Source organism: Vigna angularis, chromosome 6, assembly GCF_016808095.1.
Source record: "Vigna angularis cultivar LongXiaoDou No.4 chromosome 6, ASM1680809v1, whole genome shotgun sequence".
In the NCBI taxonomy this organism is placed as follows: Eukaryota; Viridiplantae; Streptophyta; class Magnoliopsida; order Fabales; family Fabaceae; genus Vigna; species Vigna angularis.
In genome coordinates this window covers 25,895,330-25,918,023 of record NC_068975.1, presented here as the reverse complement: position 1 = coordinate 25,918,023, position 22,694 = coordinate 25,895,330, and the positions used below count along the sequence as shown (strand labels likewise).

The following is a 22,694-nucleotide window of genomic DNA, read 5'->3' as shown; positions in this document are numbered from 1 at the left end:
GCTAACATTTATGCTTCGAAAAGGTTGTTTTGAAAATATGTTTTAGAAAGCTTGTTCTAAAATATATGTTCTTGAAAGCTTGTTTTGGAAATTTTATTTCAGAAAGCTGGTTCTAAAATACAATTCATATATTCTGAAAAGCTTGTTCCTAAAAATTCTATTTTAGAAATCATGTTCTGAACATTTAAAAATGCTTGTTCCATTCCAGAAGAAAAGTTACTTTCCCAAAATATAAAAAGGTCATTTTAAAAGTTGAGGGAGTGTGGAAAGAAAAAACCGAAGGGAGAGTCTAGTAAGACGTGTGAGGCCCGTAATGTTAGTCGGGACAGGAGCCCAATTTGAAGTAACATTGAAAGCCCGTGTTGGCAGAAAAACGCCCATTTTTTGAATGGCGGGGGAGGTTGTTGCAGTGTGGAGGTGGCGATGGAGCAAGAGTTGGATCCCTCTCTCCCATGTAGCCAGCGACTGCTTTCTGCAATTCTCGCCATGGAACCTTCCGAATGCCTTATCTCCCATGCCAGGTTTCTCTTTCATTGCTCCTTCGTCTTTTTATTTCGCAAGACTTCGAAAAGTAGTGACTGAATTCGGTACGTAGGGAGTGTGGTGGAGGCTCAATCACAGAGCAAGTTCAACAATTCATCTGGCACCATTGCCTCTCCTCTCCTGTAATTTTTGTTTTCTCTTTTTATTTTCTTTAAATTGCCTTATAGTTGCATTGATCGTATTTTAATACTAAATACAGGGTGATTTTCATGTTCCTTACCTGAAGAATTTCCTCAAGAAACTCATCGCTCAAATTGAGTTCGACCATGGCTATGTCTTGGACAGCTTATACGAACTCTATGCTCTCTATATGACATCATGCAAGGTTTTCTTTGATAAACAATTTTCTCCCAAGCTTCCTTTTTTAGCTCTTAGGGAGGTTTTTTCAGGATTTTACTTTTTCCTTTTTTATAGGATGATAGTTTAGAGAAGGGAGACGCCAGAGTCAGCAAAATAATTTCGTTTCTTTTTCCTGATGGTAAAGAGTGATTATAGTGATGTTTCTGCATTTCTTCTTATAATGTTGTTTCATCCACCTTACTTTGGCTGGTAAACTGTTATGCCTAGGTTGTTCTGAACTGCAAAGTTGTCCACACTCTAGGGTACTGGTCTTTCCATTGCAGTGTTCTCGGAACATGCTTGAAGGTGGTACGGGGTATGCTCATATTTCATATCATAAGAAACTGTTGCAAATAGAATGCAACATTTCAAGGTTTTTATGTGTTGTTTGTCAATGCAAAGTTCTTCGAAATAATAATCAGTACTCTTGCTCTTTGATAATGCAACATGTGTTGAATTCAGCAACACCATTAATTTGGGCATTAGTTGGATCTATCTACGTACAGCTTCGAATAATTCTTCCCTGAACATGCATATGTTTGTGGAACATGCATTAAAGTTTAAAGTTGGTATTGGTTTGGTTGTGCAGTTGCTCAATATGGAAACCGGGTCTGTTTTTGTCTGAGTTCATACTTTCTCATCCAGAATTATTTTCTAATAAAACATGCTTCGAGGTTAGTAACATATTTAAGAATTTTTTTAATCCACTAGAAATGTTAGTATTATCCAATCATGAATAGCTTTGCATGCAACAATTTTGTGATAATCATCACTTATGGGAGAGGCTGAGATATAATTTTCCCTTTACAAAGTTTGAAATTTGTGTTCTGTTTATAGATTTTTGTCATTTCGATATTGCATTAAAATTAGCTTTTAGTTCTTATTTTACCTTGATGCACTATTTTTAAAATTTTAAGTAGGTTGGTTCAGGAGTTGGCTTAATTGGATTATGTCTAGCTCATGTGAAAGCTTCTAAGGTATGGTCAACTAATTATTACACGGGTAATATTAGATGATATTATTGTAATTAAATTTAATAAAAAAGCAATTGTAATTATCGTCTATGAACAGGTGATATTAAGTGATGGTGACCTATCAACTTTAGTTAACATGAAGTTTAATCTGGAGATGAACCACCTGAATGCCGAAGCTGGCATGCGGCAAAGAAACAATGACCAAAACATGGTCAGTCTCAATTTGAATAGACTGTCATAGGATTTTGCTTTCATATATAGAAAATGCTATCCTCACACTATATGGTAGATACTCTGAGCTTTTTGCTAAACCGGTTCAAATAGTAATTTCCAGTATTTTTCCCCATTCCCTTATTCCTTACAACAGTTTCTAGTGCTTGAACATGTGATAGTTGATTTGTTCATGGAAGTCAACCTTTGAATTTTCATTTTCAAATCTTGTTCATCTGATAGTGGATTCTCCATCCCTTTGACAACATTTTCATTTTTTAAAGTATGGGTTTTCTTCTTGTGTATATAAAGGAGAATATAACCTGAACTGTACTTATTAAGGCTGGTACTATGAATTGATCATGTATCTCAGGTAAAATGCTTGTATCTGCCGTGGGAATCTGCATCAGTTAGTCAACTCCAAGATATCAGGGCTGATGTTGTGTGAGAGTTTAACTATACAACCTTTGAGACATAATTTCGTATATTATTTCCATTTTGTTCGGAATTCAGTTGTCATTCTTAATATATTATTATTTCAGTCTGGGTGCAGATGTGATATATGATCCTGTTTATCAACCACATCTTGTTCGAGTACTTGCCATTCTTTTGAATCCGATGAATTCGGAGTTTTGCAGACAGCATGCAAGTTGTAAGGGCATTTCCCCAAACATTAAACATGAAAATTGTGAACATAATCACGAACATGCTATTGACATATCTCACAGTAGATTCAAAGCAAGCCATGATGATGATAGTTACAGCCAGCCAAAGGAAACACCGGTGGCTTATATTTCATATGTTATCAGAAACATTGAAACTTTCAACTATTTCATGTCCCTGGGAAGACAGGCTCATCTTGATATTGTGGACCTTACTGATTCATTGAAGCCACTAAATCTCCTCTGCTACATGCAATCATACAATCAAGCCAGTGTAAGACTATTGCGTATCACTGGCAATAATAAAAATGGCTAGTATCTTTTCCTTTTTTTACTTAGAAGCAATAACTAATGATTTTAGATCAGGCTTAGGTTATGCTCTAGATCTAATCTACTTCAATATTAACACTTTCAAACAATATTTCTCTTCTTTCTTTTGGATTGTCACTGACTACTTTTATTTCTCAATTATCTAAGAATAATTCTTCTATTTTTATATTATACTTTATTTTCTTATTACATACCTCCCGCGGCCCTTATAAAAAAGTTGAGTGAGTTGGACATTTAAGTATAGGCTGTAACATAATTCACACATTAATTTGTACGTTATTTTGTGTTGGCTTAAATGCTTACTTCGTCGTCATGTTAAGAGGTGAATTTCTGTTTAGTATCCGGTTTTAAAAATGAAGACATTGGGTCCCTATGTTATGAAAAGTGTATGAATAAGGTCTTGTTCGTTAAGTTGATAGCAATGACGTTAAGTCCATGCTGATGTGGTCGTTTTTTTTCTCTTCTCTCTTCTGCTGTCCAGCTTTTTCTATCTATTGTTCAGCTTTTCCTTTAATGATTTGTTGAACTTGTTCTTTCTTTGTGGACCTTATTCATATATTTTTCATAATATAGGGATCAAATGTCTTTATTTTTAAAATCGGATAATAAACAAAAATTTACTCCTTAACATGGGTACGAAATAAGCATTTAAGTCTTTTGTGTTTGTATATCTTATAGTTAATAATGGTGTTCATATTTTTGTATATCTCAAAATTCATTTTTGGTGATCTTTTTCATAAGTAGTTTTTATATATATACATTATGTTGTATTTCAGTCACCATAACATGTAATAAATAATAAGGTTTAAGAAAAAGATAAAAAATATTAACTCGTTAGACATAACAATTCTTTTTTTTTCTTTTAAAACTATAGTAATAGTTAACAAGTTTTCGTTACAATTTGACAATTGAATATGAATTTTAATCATTCTCACAACTTGGAAACTAGTTAAAAATTATTATCTATAGAAATTTTTAAATATTTATAACCTATTGCTTTACATAAAATATTTAAGGATTAAATATGATTTTAGTTATTAAATTTTGATATGAAACTAAAATTCATCTTAGTTTAAAATTTTGATATATTTTAGTTATTAAATTTTAAAAATAAATTAATATAGTCTTTAAAATACAATCAATTCAATTTTAAGCGTGAATATGTCAAATAGTATAAACAACTTAGATACTAGTCTAAAATAATTTTTATATGTAAAAAAAATTAATTATATATATATATATATATATTAAGTTTGGGAATTAAATGTATTACTTTTTTTTTAAAGTTTGGAGAATAAAATATATCAAAATTTTCCATTAAATGAAAAAGTTCATCAACTAAAAACATATTGAATATAATATTTAATTATTAGTTAACAATAAACAATTGTTTCTACTACATTATAGTTTGAAAGACTTTATATTGTAGGTCTTGCTATTTTCATAAATTCATTTATAAATATATTAACTTAAATACATAGTTGAAAAATATTGACATTTATTTAAAATTTTCCAAAAAAGCTTGAAACATGTCCATTAATAAATAGCTTAAAAGAAATACATTTTTCCAATAAAATAAGTATGATGAGTTAGATTAATGGTTTAGCTTAAAATTAAATGGATTGATTTAATTCAAATTGTGAAAAATATTCCTTCATTCCGAAGCAAATATTGAGTTATAATTTAAAAATGTTCACAATTTTATGCTTAAACACAGTTTTAATTCCTAAAATATACTTATGTTTAATTCTATCAAATATTTTTAAAGAAACTAATTTAAAATATTTCAATACATTTAATAGTTTTATATTGTTCCGTTTAAATATTCATTTATTTTTTTAATAAATATTTTAAAAATAAAATTGTGACACAACTTCTATATTTTTAATAAATATTTTAAAAACAAAATATTGACACAACTCTATGTACCAAAGCATAAAATACCTAAATATCAACCTAATTATATTATCTGACTAGACTTGAGTTTGAAACATCGATGTTATATGTATAAACAAACAAAAACTCTCTTAACTCTTTTCTCGTAACAGGAGTTTTATCGGAAGGAGTGATGATATATGTTGACGTTGACGTTATCTCAACAAATTTGAAATCAAATATTAACACTTGTAAAAATAAAAACTCCCAATCTTCAATTCATCTAATTGATTAAGAGAATTATAAAAAAGAAAAAAATAATGGATCTACTCAAATTACCAAAATTAATGAATTCAATTGAGGGTTTTTATTTCTATATCTTACCATTCTCTTTTTCTTTTATTGTATATTTGAAATAAACTTTTTAGAATGTGTTTTCATTGAAAGTTACATAATTTTTCTTAAGTAGAATAAATGGTATTTTTTGGAAAAAAAAAATAATATATATATATATATATATATATATATATATATATATATAATATCCAATTTATTTAAATTGCTGAAATATATTTTGTTAATTCCAGCAAACGTATTTTTAACTAAATTGTGATTAGTATCTTTTTTAAATGAAACAAAGAAAATGGACTTATTTTTATTAAAAATATCAGTTTTTTTTAGTAATTTGAAGGAATAAATTTTTATTTTATTAAAATTGAAGCTAAAAAAACATAAACATAGAATAAGATAAATATTAGGAGTTTGTTTTGGACATATAAAAGCACATGTTTTGAATAGAATAGGAGGTTGTCTGAGGCAGAACAGAACAGTGGAAGTGGCGATGGAGCAAGACTTAGATCCTTCCCTGCCTTCTTCTCGCCATTTACTTTCTTCAATCCTAGCTATGGAACCTTCTCACTGTGTAATCTCCCATGCCAGGTTTCTCTTTTCCTTACTCCTTTTTCTTTGTATTTCAGTGAGACTTCAAAAAGCAGTGACACAAATAGATTTGCAGGGCTTGTGGCGGAGGCTCAATCACGGGACAAGTTCAACAATTCATCTGGGACCATTGCCTTTCCGCTCCTGTAGTATTTATTTTTCTATTTGGGCAGATGAACTTTTCTTTAAACACTTGTAAAAGAAAAAAAAAAACAAGAAGTGAAAAAGAATTTAACTACACCAAACTAATTTTCTGTCTCTGGGCTTCATTGATCTAATAGAATGATAAATGCAGGGTGATTTTCATGCTCCCTACCTGAAGAATTTTCTCAAGAAACTTATTAGTCAAGTTGAGTCAGACCGTGGCTATGTGTTGGACAATTTGTACGAACTTTATGCTCACTACATGACATCGTTTAAGGTTTTATTCCATCAATTACTTTCTGCAAGCTTTTTCTTGTTCTGGTTGTGGAGTTTTTTTTTTCTTGATTTTCTTTCGTTTTTGCTAGGATGATAGTTTGACGAAGAGAGATGCAAAAATCTGCAAAAGAATTTCATTTCTTTTTCCCGAGGGTAAATCTTGATTGTGGTTATGTTTCTTCATTTATTCTTATGATTTTGTTTCATTCAGATTTCCTTGGGCTGGTGAATTGGAATGACTAGGTTGTTCTGAACTACTAAGTTGTCCACACTCGAGGGCAGTGGTTTTTTCGTTGCAGTGTTCTCTAAACATGCTTGAAGGTGATACTGGGTATGCTTATATTTCATATCATTAAAGACTATGCATATAGAATGTAACATTTAAAGGCCGTTATGTGATGTTTGTCAATGCAGAAGTTCTTCTAAATGATAACCAGTGCTCTTGCTGCTTGAGAATTCAACTTTTGTTGAGTTCAGCAATATCATTTTTTTTATCCAAAATTTAGTATTTATCATAATTCTTCTATCAATATTCATATGTCAAGTGTATGTTTTTGGAATCATCATTAATTCTTAGAAATTGATATTGGTTCGGTTGTGTAGGTGCTCAATATGGCCATCAAGTCTGTTTTTGTCCGAGTTAATACTTTCTCATCCAGAATTATTTTCTAATAAATCATGCTTTGAGGTCAGTGCTATGTTTGAGTTTGTTAAATACAATAATAATGTTTATCCAGTCATGTGATGATGATGAGACAATTATGTGGTTAGCTTCACTTATCGGAGAGGCTCTAAGATGTAATTGTGCTCTAAGTGTTTTAGTTTCTAACTTTTTTGCCATTTCATTTGTCACATTAAGATTAGCTTTCATCTGTTCTTACCCTGGTGCATCTTTTAAAAATTTGGAATAGATTGGTTCAGGAGTTGGCTTAGTTGGATTATGTCTAGCTCATGTGAAAGCTTCCCAGGTATGGCCAATTATACTTGGTGATTCATGCATGAACATTTTCAATGATAACATTTTTGTTATCAAAGTATGATGTTTTAGCTAGAACACTGAAATTTAAACGACAAAATGGTGCTATTTGTTTAGTTATTATATGAGTAATATTAGGTGATATTTGTAGTTGAATTTAGTCAATTGGAAGCTTGTTATTATCTCTCAACAGGTGATATTAAGTGACGGTGACCTATCAACTTTAGCTAACATGAAGTTTAATTTGGAGTTGAACAACCTCAACGTTGAGGCTAATATGACAGAAGGAAACAAAGATCCAAATATGGTGAGTCTGAATTTGCATAGGCTCTGCATTGTACTTTTCTTTTATGTATATAAAATTTTATCCTCACAACATCTTCTCTCAGGTTTTGCATATGATACTGAGCTATTTGCTAAACTCAAATATACATATCAATTTTCAGTATTTGTATATATTGACTTTCTACTTGCAGAGTGTTGATGTGCTTATCTTGAGTTTCATACATTTTTAGTGCATGGTTCTAATACGTTTGTCCATAGACGATTAATCTATATTTTTTTTTTGAAGTTTTATTTTGTCCTTTTTTTGCAGTCTATTCTGTGTTGATAAATTGTAATAAAAGCTAAAACCAAAATTGTCTAGATCTGCATTCTTTTGAAAACCTTTTTCTCAAGTAATGAATTTTTGCAAGTGTAAGATAGAAGAGAATATAAACTGTATTGTATATGTTGCCAAGGTTCTGTATTATGAGCTGACCCATGCACCTCACTCAGGTAAAATGCTTGTATCTGCCCTGGGAATCTGCATCAGAAAGTCAACTCCAAGAAATTATGCCAGATGTTGTGTAAGAGTTCAACTGAAGTTTCTACTCAATTGCTTAACTTAATTTCTCATACTGTTTCTGTAAATTTGTTCAGAATTCAAATGCCATTCCTTAATATATTACTATTTCAGTTTGGGTGCAGATGTGATATATGATCCAGCTTGTTTACCACATCTTGTTCGAGTACTTGCCATTCTTTTAAATCAGATGAATTCCAGTGTCTGCAGACAGCATTCAAGTTGCAAGAACCTCTCTCCAAACATTAAACTTGGAAATGGTGAACCAAATCATGAAAATGATATTGAAATATGTGATGGTAGATGCAAAGCAATATATAATGATGGTAGTAGTAGCATGTCAAAGGAAGCACCGGTGGCTTATATTGCATATGTTATCAGGAACATTGAAACTTTCAACTATTTTCTGAGCTTAGGGACACAGGCTAACCTTGATATTGTGGATCTTACTGATTCATTGAAGCCATTAAATTCCAGTGTCTGCAGACAGCATTCAAGTTGCAAGAACCTCTCTCCAAACATTAAACTTGGAAATGGTGAACCAAATCATGAAAATGATATTGAAATATGTGATGGTAGATGCAAAGCAATATATAATGATGGTAGTAGTAGCATGTCAAAGGAAGCACCGGTGGCTTATATTGCATATGTTATCAGGAACATTGAAACTTTCAACTATTTTCTGAGCTTAGGGACACAGGCTAACCTTGATATTGTGGATCTTACTGATTCATTGAAGCCATTAAATCTCCTCTGCTTCATGCAATCATTCAATCAAGCCAGTGTAAGACTATTACGTATCACTTCCAGTAATATACAGTAACCATTATTTGACTTTCACATGTTATGTTTTCCTTTTTTCTTTTCTTTTCTACTTGTAAGGTCCTAAAACATGGTGAAGTGACAAACAAATATATGCCTATGCATAAGTAGCTTGTGAGAGACTTGCTGTAAATAGAAAACTGATGGTATCAAATTATACTTTATAGTGGATTTGGATATGAATATAGTTTTAGATGGTAATGATAATTTAGTTTAAAAAAAATTATAATAAATAAGTGTAAATTTTATCTTTATAAGTTGGTTGTGTAGAATTATGTTAGAGTTAAAGTTCACTTTTAAAGATAATATTAGAATGTATCTTAACTAGGTTTAATAATTAATAATTTTTAGATTAACATTGATTATTGTTTTTCTAGTGTCTATTTGGGAGAATTGTTAATCAATTTTAATTAAGATTATTTTTATTAATATTAAGCAAGACATAGATTGACTAAAAAACAATTTAACAAAATTTAAAGAATGATTTTGATAGGAGTCAATTCAAATAATTGAGATTGATATCAATAGAAAAATAACTTAGTTTTAAGTTAAATAAAATAATTTAATTGAAAAATAATCTTAACTGAAAAATAGTGACTAATAAATTAAATATTTAATACTAAAATGAACTTGTATTCAGTAGTAACTGGAATATTTATTTAAATAAAAAAAATTCAAATTTAATAAATTTAAGTTGTTTTATTTAAGTAAAATATTAAAAATATAAATTAAAAACAATTTAAATTCAATTTATTTTAATTTTAAAGTATCTCAAACCTATGATTAAGTTTGAGTGAGTTTGTTTCGAGTTGTATTAAATTATTTATTCTGAAAATACGTAACATGAATTTTGTTCTCTCTACTCCTATATTTATAAATTAAAATACTTTTTCAATATTCTTTTCATCCCTCTTTTAATATATACTTTTTTTTCTCTTGTACTTTGTCATTCTTTATTATTAATATATATTTTAAAACGTCATTGGTTAAAAATAGTCTTATATTATTGATAGAATGAATATTAAGCCAATTAGAAATTATTCTTTTATTCTTCGATGATTCAACTAATTATTTTTACGTAATTAGGTTACTAATTTATTGTAATTATGTATGCATAATTACTTGTGTGGAATTAATGAATCTTTTATGGATGGTAAACATTGATGTGTGTATGAATTTAGTATGTGATGGGTTACATCTATAATGATACTCAAATGAAATGGAAAGTGGTGATTAAGTATGATGTGAAAAGGAATTTCATGGAGAATATTTTGGTTTTGTCTTTAAGTGTAATGTATTGAAGTAGGAACCTTGGGATTGAAGGATAATTCTACCACTCTTAATAACTTTCAATCTTAAGTAGAGAATGATGATTTTGTTGTGAAAAAGAGTACTAGGAAGTCTTTAGTCTAACAGGTGTTTGACAGATTAACCTTGGTGTGTGATATAGTTTGATGAAGTGGTAGTATGATTTAAGTAAGTTGTTTCACCACACACGAGGTAGGTCTCCCATGTGACATCAATACATGTATCCGAATGATCGAAGTTTAAAGTTGATATGATTATTTTTGTATTGCTTGATTTATATTATGAATGTGATATTATTGTTTTAAAATGTATGAATGTTCTTTTGCTACTTTAGCTTACTATTTTATCTTTGTTTATTTGTGTATTTGTTTTCTCTTATGCAATGATCATCTTAACGGCCTGAGCTTAGGAATGCCTCCCTGATGACAAAAATGAAACTTAAAATAGGACATTTTTTCGTTTTCTCCTTGTTTTGTAAGTTCTATATTACACTTTTAATTTAGTTTAATATCTTCTTATAGTATAAGATAAATATATATATATATATATATATATATATATATATATATATATATATATATATTATTTTGGATAATTATAATATAGATCTTTCCTCAAATCAATTGTTTTGTTTGATTAAAATGTTACTATAAAATTTTGGAATAAAATAAATTTTACAAACCAAAATATAAGTATGTATAAATAGATGAATTTATAATTTTTAAAATATTAAAGTAAGATAAATAAACAACTTATTTTATTTTTCACGAGAAGATAAGTTAACATATTATCTATAATTTAATAAACATTAAAATCAATATTGTTATAAATTAATTTATTAATAAAACCTTCCGCGTCAATTAGTATGTGTAATATATTTTATAATTAGTATTTTCTTATAATATTAATTATAATATTTTATATTCTAACGTTCGCCTTCATGATGGGAAATAATATTCATAATTGGAAATAATATACTTTTAATTTTGAAGTAAATGTGATTTTTACCTTAACCAAAAGAGATTTATAGTAACACAAAGTAGAGTTTTACTTAATTGTTTTGAAGATATTATTTTTTATTGAACTAAGGTGAAGAATAGTATGAAATGAAATATAACTTATAATTTGTTTTCGGAATAAGCAATCTCATTTTTAAGATATAGAATTATTAAATTAGTTTCAGTTTAATACAATTAATTACACAATTTAATATACATATTGATAAAATATCAATCAAAACTTGTTTTGATATAATTATTAAAATAATATTTTTTAAATTAATCTAATTAGTGTGGAAGACTATATAATATAAAATATTGATGATACGCTTGTTATGAATGTTAGATATTATTTAGTGTGCAAGACCAAATAATATAAAAGTATGTGCAAGACTGAATAATTTAAAAGTAATTAAAAACATAACAATTTTGTCATCATCGAAATGTCAATGAATTACTTTTATTATCATCACAAAACTATTATTTTTGTCTAACAATAGAAATCGTTTATTGTTTTATATTTTTATATTAATTACAAAACTTCATACCTTAATATATAAAGATAATTCAGTAAAATTATTCATATATAAAAAAATCAACACACACTTAATTAAAAATTGTTAAAATATTAAAAACTGGTTTTGCTGACAAAAAAGTTTAATCATGACTCAAATTCAAATTTATTAAGGATATGAAATTAATTAAGTCTAAAATAAATTTTATTGTATAATACCATTATAAATATTGTAATAATTAAATTTTTTTTCTTTTGAGTTTAGTTCATTTTTTGAAATTGGAGAGGATCAATTGGAGGGGATAATTATTTTGTTTTTTTTTGTTTATGTATTGAGACAATTTTTTTATGGGTTAGTATGTTTTAGTTTTTAAACATTGAATTGGATTTGATTTTTGTTATAAATTTTCATATATTTTAATTTCAAATTTAAAAAAAAATAGATATAATCTTTTTAATCTACATTTTTACTCTTTTTTATATGTTATATAGTATTTTTTTAAATTAAAAAATGTTATATAGAATAAAAAATTGAAAAGTAAATTAAAATACAGTTTAAAATATATAAAAAGTTTCATCTGATATAAAAGTTATGTTTATTATTTTAAAAATTTAAAATTATATCTTTGAAACAACCTATTTAATATAATATCAATATTGTTTCATATGCAATTTATTGGGATTAAGATTGTTGAACTATCAAACCCTTGAACTAGAACTCTGTCTCCAAATTCCTTTTGCCAATTCTATTTGGCAGTGTCAAAACGAAACATCAAAACAGTATATGTATGGGTTACTTTTGAAACTCTTTCTAATTATCTTGACAGTACAAGATCAAGAGTTATTATTCTAGAAAAAATAATGTCATTTAAAGTTGTCCAATGAAAAACAAATAAGAGCGACACAAAAATCTTTTACCAACTTTTACTTGTTAAGTATAAACAAAATTTTAAAAATAAAATAAGATAAGAAATGAATATGAATTTATATAAACATAAAATATATTCATTAATAAATTTTTTAAAATAATATCAAAATAAATTCATAAAAATTTTGATGCGGACAAAAAAAATCTTTTCATTGAAAGTTTAATAATGTCAAGAAATTGATTATAATATATAATAATTTAACAAATAAAAAATCAAAACAAAATAGGCAGAATTGAAAATATTGAAATCTGAATAACACATATCAGAAAATTCAAATTTAATTTCATAAATTAATATGCAGCTATTGTCATGTAACTTTGACATAAATCTTTGTGGACACAATTTTTTTACGAAACTCGCACAGTGACTTGTTCAGATTAAACAAGTTATCATAAGAACCGTTTCTTTTTTTCTTTCTAAACAAGTTTACATTTGATATATGATTTGATTGTTTATGGATAACTCTTTTGTAAATAGCTTATGTGTTTTGTGCTTTTTGTGTTTTGTCTTTTTTGCTATAATTACTTAGTTGTATGAGTAAAAGAGAAGTAAAATAATGATATACCTCAAGTAAATGACGAAGATACTGTGTATTAGTTTCTTATCTCTTAGTAATTATATTGTATTTATATATTTTATTATTGTAGTTATTATTTTGAATAATTCTATTAATATTATATATATTTTTAGATATCTGTTTTTGTGAATTTTATAATATTTTATTTAATAATTTTATATTATTAAATAAGATCGTAAAAATTAAAGCGTTAATAGAATGGTAAATGAATAAAAGAAATTACATTGTGCATATTTTTTCATGCACATCTTATTTTTTAAAATATTTTTTCATGGTCTTTTCACTTGGATTGAGAAGATAAAGGATATTTGAATATGATAATTGCTCATTAAAATAAATTAAAATAAAATAAAAACTAGGTAAGGACATATTTGGGGATGATATCGGACAATATAGTGGATAACACGTCTGCACAACGAAGTAAATGATGTGCGTTTGTTGACAAGCAATGATTTTGTGAAAAGGAATTCTCATTACTTGTCGAAAAGTTGTGACAACCAAATTATGTTGTTTAGTGGCAAAAAGTAATTGCAAGCTCTGATCTTTGATTACTTCAAATTTCAGAAAAGCCCTAATCAGACGAAAAGTTTTTTTTTAAAAGGTATAAACTTTAATCTTTGGTTTTTCGTATGAATGGAATGTAAATAATTTTCTTTTTATTTCATTTTATGGGTGAATTATATTAAGATTATGAAATAGTTGTATATCTAAAAAGTGTAGTACAGATAATAATTAGTAATAAACTCTTTTTAAGTCTCTCTTGTTCAAAATCTAGGGGTTACTTTATATGGCATTCTAATCAAAATCTAAACACTTTTTATCTTCTCTCTGCAATTCCAAATTTTAGCAACTGTAGCACTAAAAGACAAAATGCTAAACAAAATGCATCTCTCATGTGTCAACCTCATGTACTAACTAGTAAAAATTAATTACTACCAGACCATAGTACTTTCCTAATTACCATGTTTCTTTTGCTTCTAAAGTCCTCTCAAAATTTATTGTAACTCCTTTGAGATTCCTCGGAATTTGTTGGTTCCTGTTCCGAGATTTGGACCCATCTTTTTATATTCTGTTGTATTGTGATTCTCACAAAGAAAAGTGGCAATCCAGTGGATTCCATCATCACTGTTACTGATAATATTCTAATCAAGTTGAATCAGAAAGAAAGGCTTAGCTTTGCATGGTGAAATCAGAGATGGCGGAGAGTGAAGTGGAGGTGATTCACTCATGGTCTGCTCCAAGGTCCCTCAGTACCAGTCTCATGTATTCTTTTGCTCAGGTGTCTCTCTCTCACTCTCACCTTTTTTCTTGCCAATGTATTTTGTTCGGTGCAAACAAGGAATTAACATTTTGCATAATTTTACCCTTTTTAAAAAAAAAATTCTCATCATGATTTGTGCAGTGGTTGTAGCAGATTTTATACGATAAGAAAACGTTGTTGTTGTTTGATGATGACGGTGATGACAAGTTGTTGCTATTATTCTTTTGATTGTCAGTTTCAACAAATGTGTACCTAGTATTTTGCTGATAGATTAATGATTCATTAATTGATTGAAATCGTGCTTTGCTATTGATGATTACTCGAGAATCCTGTTTCTGATGAAGGTGTTTTCATTTGTGCTACGCAGAGGGATGACATAGAAGTGCTTGATGAGCCTCTCTATGCATATTTCCTTAGAGTAACAGGTCTTGATAGACCGTACAGGGAGGAGCTACTCTCAAAAATGGTATATCTGTCACAAAATGCCCTCCTTCATTACCTCTCCTCTAATCGTCTTGTTGTTGGTGCTAAGAACTAGGTTGATTTGATTATGCTTTTATTACAGCATTCTCAGCACTTTAACTTATCTCTGTTCACTCAATCACTGTTCTGTCAGCCTGGTATATTTGAAATGACTGTCTATAGTGATGATAAACATTTTTTTTTGTTTGTTTGGTGGGGAAAATGATGCTTTATTAGATGTAGAGGGTGTTCATAGGATGTGAGAATTCTGATAAATATAAGCATCTCTGATCTAGAGTGGAAGTATAAAAGTAGCTTCAAGTTCTTTATGGTCATTTTTTTTTAATTGAGTTCTAAAGATTAAAATCTACATATTGAACTCCAAAATTAACTTGCAATGCTTCCTCAGCTATCATTTATTATAATTATCCTGTGTGTCTCTTGTAGTGTCCTCTTCCCATGCTTCATATTGAAAAATGTTGGTGTTTCAAATGTAACAGGAATCTGATGGAAATAAGGTCACTAGTGACATAATTTTTGGTCCAGGAAGGAAGAAATATAGATTCTGCAAGGTAAACAATGTATCTTTTGAGATACACATTTTCTCAAAAAATGTATAAATAGAAGAACATTATGACCATTTACTTCAATGACAGGAGGTATTGTACTATTAACTTTATATTCCTGTGTCTCATTCTAATTTGTGATGGGGTAACTCTGCACTAAGTCAAAGAAACTGAAGCAGAAGCTTCAATTGTTACAAAAGTCTACATCTTTTGCTGTTATGTTCTAAATTGTTCAAGTAGTTTAGTTGGCTAGGAATTGGTTTTTGTCTAGGAAGGTCCCACAACTGGCATGTGTCCAAATAAATCAACACAAGTCCCTTTGAGGAGGTGGAAGGAAACTGATTCATTGATCCAGATGAAAAATACCCATAATAATTAGTTTATGTTGAGCCTTAGCTACGTGTTATCAAAACCAAGTTTGTGTTCTTCTACTTCATTATTTATCTTTTGCTGTTTTCAGCATATATCAAAGCAACGCTTACAAGGTTTGACTGGTGATCTAATGAAGAAAGGAAAGCACTTCATTCTGATAAGAAATCCTCTTGATATATTGGTAAAATGTCTTTCATTTATTACTTGTTTGTCACTAAAATAATAGCCAGTTCTGCATGTTCTTGTCATATGCATATGTAGTGTTGGTCCAAAAGCATAAAGATCCATCATAAATCTACTTTAAAAAGAGTTGGCTTGTGAAAAAGCCTATGAGCTTTGTGTTTCATTAATAATGTATACAGGGTGTTGCAAATATTTTATCAATTTTTATGGTATTTTGTGGTTATTTATGTCTATGGCTACTGCGTGATAGTTTTGTGTGCTTTACTCAATTGTGTATGTTCAGCCATCCTTCGATAAGGTTGTCCCTCCATCTTTCTATGAGTTGGGTTTGGCAGAGCTGGTTTGTATATACAATGAACTTCGTGAGATTGGAAAGGCACCACCTGTTATTGATGCTGCAGAACTTCAACAAGATCCTGAGGTATTATCTGAGCTTTCTGAACATGCTTGATTGGTTTTTGTTTAGTTGGAACACTAGATAATAATGTTTTCAAACTAACTTCAAATATGGCTTTAAATATTATTTTTTAATTATCTTGCATTAGTCTCATGATCTTGTTGATTTGCAGGCTACCCTACGCGGTCTCTGTGATGATCTGGAGATTCCCTTTCAACCTGCTATGCTCAAGTATGTAGATTTTTTTCCGTTTACATAAATTCCCCCAACAAAGTTAAAATCACTGAGAGGAAGTCAAGAAAGATGAGTTTATCATTAAAGCTACATTAATGCACCAAAAAAATAAGCCGTGCTACTTTATGAATTCCTTTTAAATTATGTTCATTGGAGATTTGGTCATTTTCCTTTGAAAACTGTAAACTTTTGTCAAGGCATTGATCAAGTTACCATTTAGTGTTCAAACAAAACAATATTGCTGTTATTCTTATTCTGCAACAATACATTCTAGGTGGGAAGCAGGTCCAAAGGAAATAGATGGCTTGTGGGCCCCTTGGTGGTACAAGACTGTGCATAAATCTACTGGTTTTGAGAAACCTAGAAAGTATCCCGAGGTATTTGGTTGTTTTTATCATGTTCTATTTGTCTTTCATGGAGAATCCATGATGTTATTTTGTTTGAGTTAGTATTAGTATTTGGATGTTGTTTGCTCCATTGCTAATTGCCATTTTTTACCTAATAACAGAGATTAGATTTGAAATTGGGTGCTCATTATGAACCCATGTTTGTTCTTGCTTTTCTCAAAAATTTTGGAGGATACAAAATTTGAGACAAGGTTATTTTTCAAGTGTAATGGGGTGAGGTACCTTGACTGGCATAGGTGACCAAAAACATGACTATAGTTAATCTGTAAAGTTTAAACTTCTTCTTTTCAGCCATTTCCTTTTTCTCTGTACGATTTGTTGGAACAAAGTCTACCCCTGTATAATATGCTTCAGCGTCATGTGAAGAAAAAATCATCTCTTCTGAGCTCTCCTTTACCTACTCCCGATCTTCCTGTTCCTGCAAATGAGAAATTGCTTGCTTGGGTTGGTGACGAGATTATGCCTCGTGATAGTGCTAAGGTAATCAATTGTATGGCAATTAAAAGGTTCAGATATATGTGGTTGATGTACAGATTCTCATGGTTTGAAAATATTACCCTGTGATATATCAGGTTTCTGTATTTGATTCAGTTGTCCAAGGAGGTGACTCGGTTTGGGAGGGACTTCGGGTGTATAATGGAAAGATATTTAAGCTTGAGGAGCATCTAGACAGGTGATGTCACAAAACTAAGAAATTGAATAGTTTATATGTTATGCTATAACATTATTCCAATAATGTTCTGTCTGATCAGTTGATTACATAATTCAATAGTAATGCAATAAATTGAATGATTATAGTTAATGCAATAATTGAAATACTCATGATATGTCCTCTTACATTTCTTGTTTCTTATAGGTTATTTGATTCAGCAAAGGCTTTAGCTTTTGAAAATGTTCCTAATCGGGATGAGGTGAGTCTTAGATGCATTCAGTTCATCTATCTAGCATGTGTCAGTTGAAACACTCTTTGCTAGTTATCCCGATAGGCTTTTTTGTCAGATGGTTCTGTTTTTCTTTTAAAAGGTATGTGCTAATTGCTATTTTTTCAGTTGTCATCATAATGAATGTTCAAAAAATTGCAGATAAAGGAAGCAATTTTCAGAACTTTGATTAGGAATGGCATGTTTGACAATTCACACATACGACTTTCCCTAACACGAGGGAAAAAGGTCTTACTATCTCTCACTTATCATTTCAGCTAGCTAAATAATTTCTTAAAGCTAATAATTCGTCAAATTCTGTTTCATAACCATTCTCATGGCAGTGCTTAGCGTTATATGGGAGCAGCTTCATAATTTTAATAATATATTAGAGTATATGAACAAAAAAGCCTCTCAGCATTTATGCTGCACGATGTCCTTATGATTATATTAACCAGAAATCTCAATTATAATAGAAAGAAGCAAATGGTTCTGCTTGTTTGATTATTCAATGAAGCTATGGTAAAGATAAGATAAATTGTATTAAAGTTCCTTTCTATGGAGCATTCTTGTTTTAACTAAAGTAGAAGGAATATTCTGTTTATCCAGGTTTCTTCTGGGATGAGCCCAGCATTCAATCTTTATGGCTGTACATTAATTGGTAACTTCCTATCCCTTTGCCAAATAAGTAACATCATTATACTCCTGAACAGTTTTTATATACCAATTTCTGCATTATTGAGCGAATTGAAGTTTTCAAATTGACCTAACACGGTCTGTTATATGATTTTTGTTATGTTAAAAGGGTTTTAGAAGGGCATCAAGTCAAGTATATCCCCATGAGGAGCTCTAAGTTAAAGTATAGAAGTAAGCAAAACATGATAGAGAATAGAAAACTGACAAAAAGAATGAAATGATTAATGAAAATATTAGACTACTAATAGCAGATCAAACACAATCTTAAACGTGACTGGTCAATACAAAAATTAAAGAAGGGAGAAAAGAGCTTGCATAGGTGATTTTTATATTTGTTATGTCTCCAACATGCATTTTAAACATTGTGGTTCATTTATGGAGAATACAAAATGACAATTTTGTGTGTTTCCATGTATAGGTTGCCTTGTCTATCACTGCTTTTGAAATGGTTAAACATTTTATACCATATTGGTTCTTTTTTATATATGCAGTGCTTGCTGAATGGAAACCCCCAGTGTATGATAATACCCGTGGTATAGTTCTTGTAACTGCTACAACTCGCCGTAATTCACCAAATGTAAGTTTCTGCTTGTATACTTGTTATCATGGTTTTCTTTCATTTTATACATTGGAGAGCATTTGACGGACATGGTTTTTCCATCAGAGAGTTTTATTCTTTCCCCTCAAAAAATATAAACATTGGATAATATAGATAGAAAAAAAGAGAGGTTCTTAACAAAAGTTATAATCATATGGAAATTTTGACAAGTGCATAAAGAGAATGAAAGAAGGACAAAACAAGTAGAAAATGCAAAGATGTGTTGTGGTGTTATCACTAAATACATTGCCCAGTCCTGGTTTGTGCTGGCAAAGAAAGACTTACAAAATATTTAATGCTATTTAGTTGAAGAGCTTAATGCCATTGTAATTATTATTATTATGAGTAGCTTTATACTGTCATATAAAAGAATGAGATCTATTCAACCTTTAGTGTTCTGTTTGATCTACACCTTAGTTTAATCAATTGACTTTATTCCATCCCCTTTTCTTTATTTTTTTTACCAGAACTTGGATTCGAAGATTCATCACAATAACCTTCTCAATAACATACTTGCAAAGGTATTTTCCTGTTCTTCTCAAGATTGTTTAGAAGTAGCATTCAACCAAAATGTGCTAATTACTGTTATTAGTAGTAGATGATTTCTAGTTGGAACAATTATGGTTGTTAAGTTAGTTTAACATGGTAATCCTTATTTTATTATCACTATTATGGAGTATTTTGGATAATGTTGTATCATAAAACGAAAATGAGTCATGTTTATTTACCCTTGCAATTAACCATTTATTATTGTATGCAAAGAGATACATGGACGATTATTTGCCATAGCTGCAATTACAGCATATTAGTTCAGTTGACTGTCACAAGCTTGATAGAAATTATAATTTGTAGCATCTTGTCTTACTAATATCCTGCCTCGGTGATATATCTTACTTCATTACTAAAATATTATTATTGGCCAAGTGCAGATTGAAGGCAATAATGCCAAAGCAGATGATGCAATCATGCTTGACCAAGATGGTTATTTGTCAGAAACCAATGCAACTAACATTGTATGTCCTCAAATTTACCCTTACTGTCAAAGAAGTCTTTATTTTCATTGTACTAGGTAGCAACCAACACAGATATTTCTTGGAGTCAAAGCTTTGGACTACTAATCTACACAAAACTATATTGTTTTAAAAAGAGTGAGCATGGATAACTTTGACTTGTGCCAATGAAAAATTAGTAAACTCAATGTATGGCTCGTAAGATGTGAAATCACATCCTTTTATGATGTGAGATGCAGCAGATATGTTGTTGGTTTGTCATCATCTTGCAGTGTTCAGCGAAACAAAATCCTGTTCAAGACCCCCTTTTTGAGAAGGATCACAGGGTTTTGTTTTTGCAACAAGGTTTATTTGCAACATAAATGGTACAGGATCTAATGTCTGGAACACTTAACTCATTTATTGTTCTTCTGTCTGCAGTTCGTCGTTAAAAAAGGCCGTGTTTTGACACCTCATGCTGATTACTGTCTTCCTGGCATTACTCGTGCAACTGTAAGCTGTGTACACTCATCCTGTTGTTTTTAAACCAATTTCTGTATACATTGTAAAATTTATGTTGGGAGTGAAGTATCAGATGACACCTGAATACCAGTTTCAGCTACAAGAAGTGCTTTTATTCATCATCTGATTTTGTTTATCAGAGTGCCATTGTGTTGGCAAATAATAACTTGTTTTTGGTAGGAAACGGAGTAGATCACTAGAAAAGTTTAGGTTTGTAATTTCATTCTAAGTTATGCTTATCAATGAAGTGTACTTTGGCATTGATTGGACTGTTCTGGTTTGCAATTTTAGGTAATGGATCTTGTTGTGAAAGAACAGATAATCTTAGAGGAGCGCAGAATCAGCTTGTCAGAAGTGCATACTGCAGATGAGGTTCCCGTATACAATTTCAAAATACATTTCTAAACAAAAATTGCTATAAAATATTAGGGATCAACTTATGAGAATAAAAAGAGCATACACTGACATTATAAATAGTTTTACTCCATCATCTAGTCATAAACTACCATGGTAATAAGTTTATTTACTTCACAGTAACTATTTTGAAATTCATGTCAAAGGTGCATTGCAATTAGGTAATATATACTCTCAGTTCATTAATATTCAACTCTCAACTTATACTGTTATAAGTATCTTATACTGTTCTAATCATTTTCTTATTTGATAATTTTATATTAATCAATTATTTTTAGCATATAAATTATTTCTGCAAAAACTGTACAATTATGTTGAGTTATATAGCTAGAAGACTATCTTGCAGGTCTGGACAACTGGAACAATGGGAGAACTAAGCCCAGTAAGTTTCAATTATACCTTTTCAATTGAATCTTACCATACATTTCAGGATTAAAAATGTTTTTAGTTCTTGGATGAAAAATTAAAATTCCAAATATTGATACATTTGGTCTTCAAACTTTAAAAGTGAATGGGTATATCTTTTTAACCCAATAACATCAACTTTTAAAGTTAACAAAAGTTAACGTAGTTGAGTTAAAAGTACTATATCCATTTAATTTTAAAGTTTGAAAACTAAAATGTAACAGTTTGGGACAGGTACGAGTTCTAATTTCTTATCAAAATTTAAGAATTAAAAACATATTTAACTCTGACATAACGAGTTCTGTGGAATGAGATTAAAATTTATTGGATTTTTCTTTAGGTGGTGAAGGTTGATGGTCGCATAATTAGCAATGGAGAAGTTGGAGCAATCACTAGAAGATTGCAAGCTGCATATAAAAAGTTGACAGAAGAATCTGGTATACCTATTCCAACCTATGTTAAGACTTGAAAAGGTTTAGCATCTTTTTCTCTTTTTTTCTACAATTTTTTTTTTATTTTTTTGGTCTTAAAATTTTCCATAATCACTTTTTTCTCTTCATCTCTTGTAGATTGCAGTTGTAAGCTAGAGGAAAATGCTGCTGTACATTGCTAAAAGCTCTACATATATGGAAGCATTTTTCCCTCAGAAAAAAAAATGGCTTTTTTGGTATTCAATAAATTAGCAAAAAACAAACTCTTTTTTTCTTTGGATGGAATTAAAAAGTTCTTTGTTCCATTAGAGCTTGTTAAGGTTGAGTTTGGTTTCAAGTTAACTTTTTCTGAATCACTGACCAGTTAACATGGTTTTAGCTAAATGATCGGAAGTTCGATTTCACTTGTAGAATTGATTATGATTTCAAAATTGATTGAGTTGAATCAATATTAAATAAAATAAGTTTTTATAAATTCAAATTTATTTTTAAGGAAGTTCATGTGAAAAGAAAAATCTTTCATAAATTCAAATTAACTTGTACACAGTTTAATTTTAGCAGATGATTTATGAAACAA

General features: G+C 29.6%; 2 protein-coding genes across 3 annotated transcripts; both read left to right on the top strand.

Annotated features, from left to right (window-relative positions):
- The first annotated feature begins 367 nt into the window (after positions 1-367).
- On the top strand, positions 368-22,521 carry LOC108341544 (branched-chain-amino-acid aminotransferase-like protein 1). Its single transcript, XM_017579217.2, has 30 exons — positions 368-521; positions 596-665; positions 743-868; positions 958-1,021; positions 6,536-6,623; positions 6,896-6,980; positions 7,204-7,260; positions 7,462-7,575; positions 8,046-8,116; positions 8,227-8,932; positions 14,435-14,539; positions 14,889-14,987; positions 15,484-15,555; positions 16,010-16,102; positions 16,388-16,525; positions 16,674-16,732; positions 17,010-17,112; positions 17,434-17,622; positions 17,715-17,815; positions 17,999-18,053; positions 18,225-18,311; positions 18,672-18,723; positions 19,250-19,335; positions 19,824-19,877; positions 20,286-20,369; positions 20,787-20,858; positions 21,159-21,239; positions 21,628-21,663; positions 22,027-22,159; positions 22,256-22,521. Exons 1-29 carry the CDS (start codon positions 424-426, stop codon positions 22,153-22,155), a joined length of 3,174 nt encoding a protein of 1,057 aa, XP_017434706.1. The 5' UTR covers positions 368-423; the 3' UTR covers positions 22,156-22,159; positions 22,256-22,521.
- Positions 1,111-3,231, top strand: LOC108342861 (uncharacterized). Of its 2 annotated transcripts, none has more exons than XM_017580731.2 (5): positions 1,111-1,198; positions 1,803-1,859; positions 1,954-2,067; positions 2,440-2,510; positions 2,609-3,231. In XM_017580731.2, the coding sequence occupies exons 3-5, from the start codon at positions 1,993-1,995 to the stop codon at positions 3,042-3,044; spliced, it is 582 nt and encodes a 193-aa protein (XP_017436220.1). In that variant the 5' UTR covers positions 1,111-1,198; positions 1,803-1,859; positions 1,954-1,992; the 3' UTR covers positions 3,045-3,231. The 2 variants fall into 2 exon arrangements, with proteins under 2 accessions (XP_017436220.1, XP_017436219.1); XM_017580730.2 differs by lacking the exon at positions 1,111-1,198 and adding an exon at positions 1,472-1,556 and having other exon boundaries at positions 1,800-1,859.
- Positions 22,522-22,694: the final 173 nt, after the last annotated feature.

Bases quoted from the DNA above. Each gene is read 5' to 3' on its own strand.
- LOC108342861 (XM_017580731.2), top strand. From the start codon at position 1,993: ATGAAGTTTAATCTGGAGATGAACCACCTGAATGCCGAAGCTGGCATG. The intron at 2,068-2,439 runs GTCAGTCTCAAT...CATGTATCTCAG, and splicing joins GAAACAATGACCAAAACATG to GTAAAATGCTTGTATCTGCC. The intron at 2,511-2,608 runs GTGAGAGTTTAA...TTATTATTTCAG, and splicing joins GATATCAGGGCTGATGTTGT to TCTGGGTGCAGATGTGATAT.
- LOC108341544 (XM_017579217.2), top strand. From the start codon at position 424: ATGGAGCAAGAGTTGGATCCCTCTCTCCCATGTAGCCAGCGACTGCTT. The intron at 8,117-8,226 runs GTAAGAGTTCAA...TTACTATTTCAG, and splicing joins GAAATTATGCCAGATGTTGT to TTTGGGTGCAGATGTGATAT. The intron at 16,103-16,387 runs GTAAAATGTCTT...GTGTATGTTCAG, and splicing joins GAAATCCTCTTGATATATTG to CCATCCTTCGATAAGGTTGT.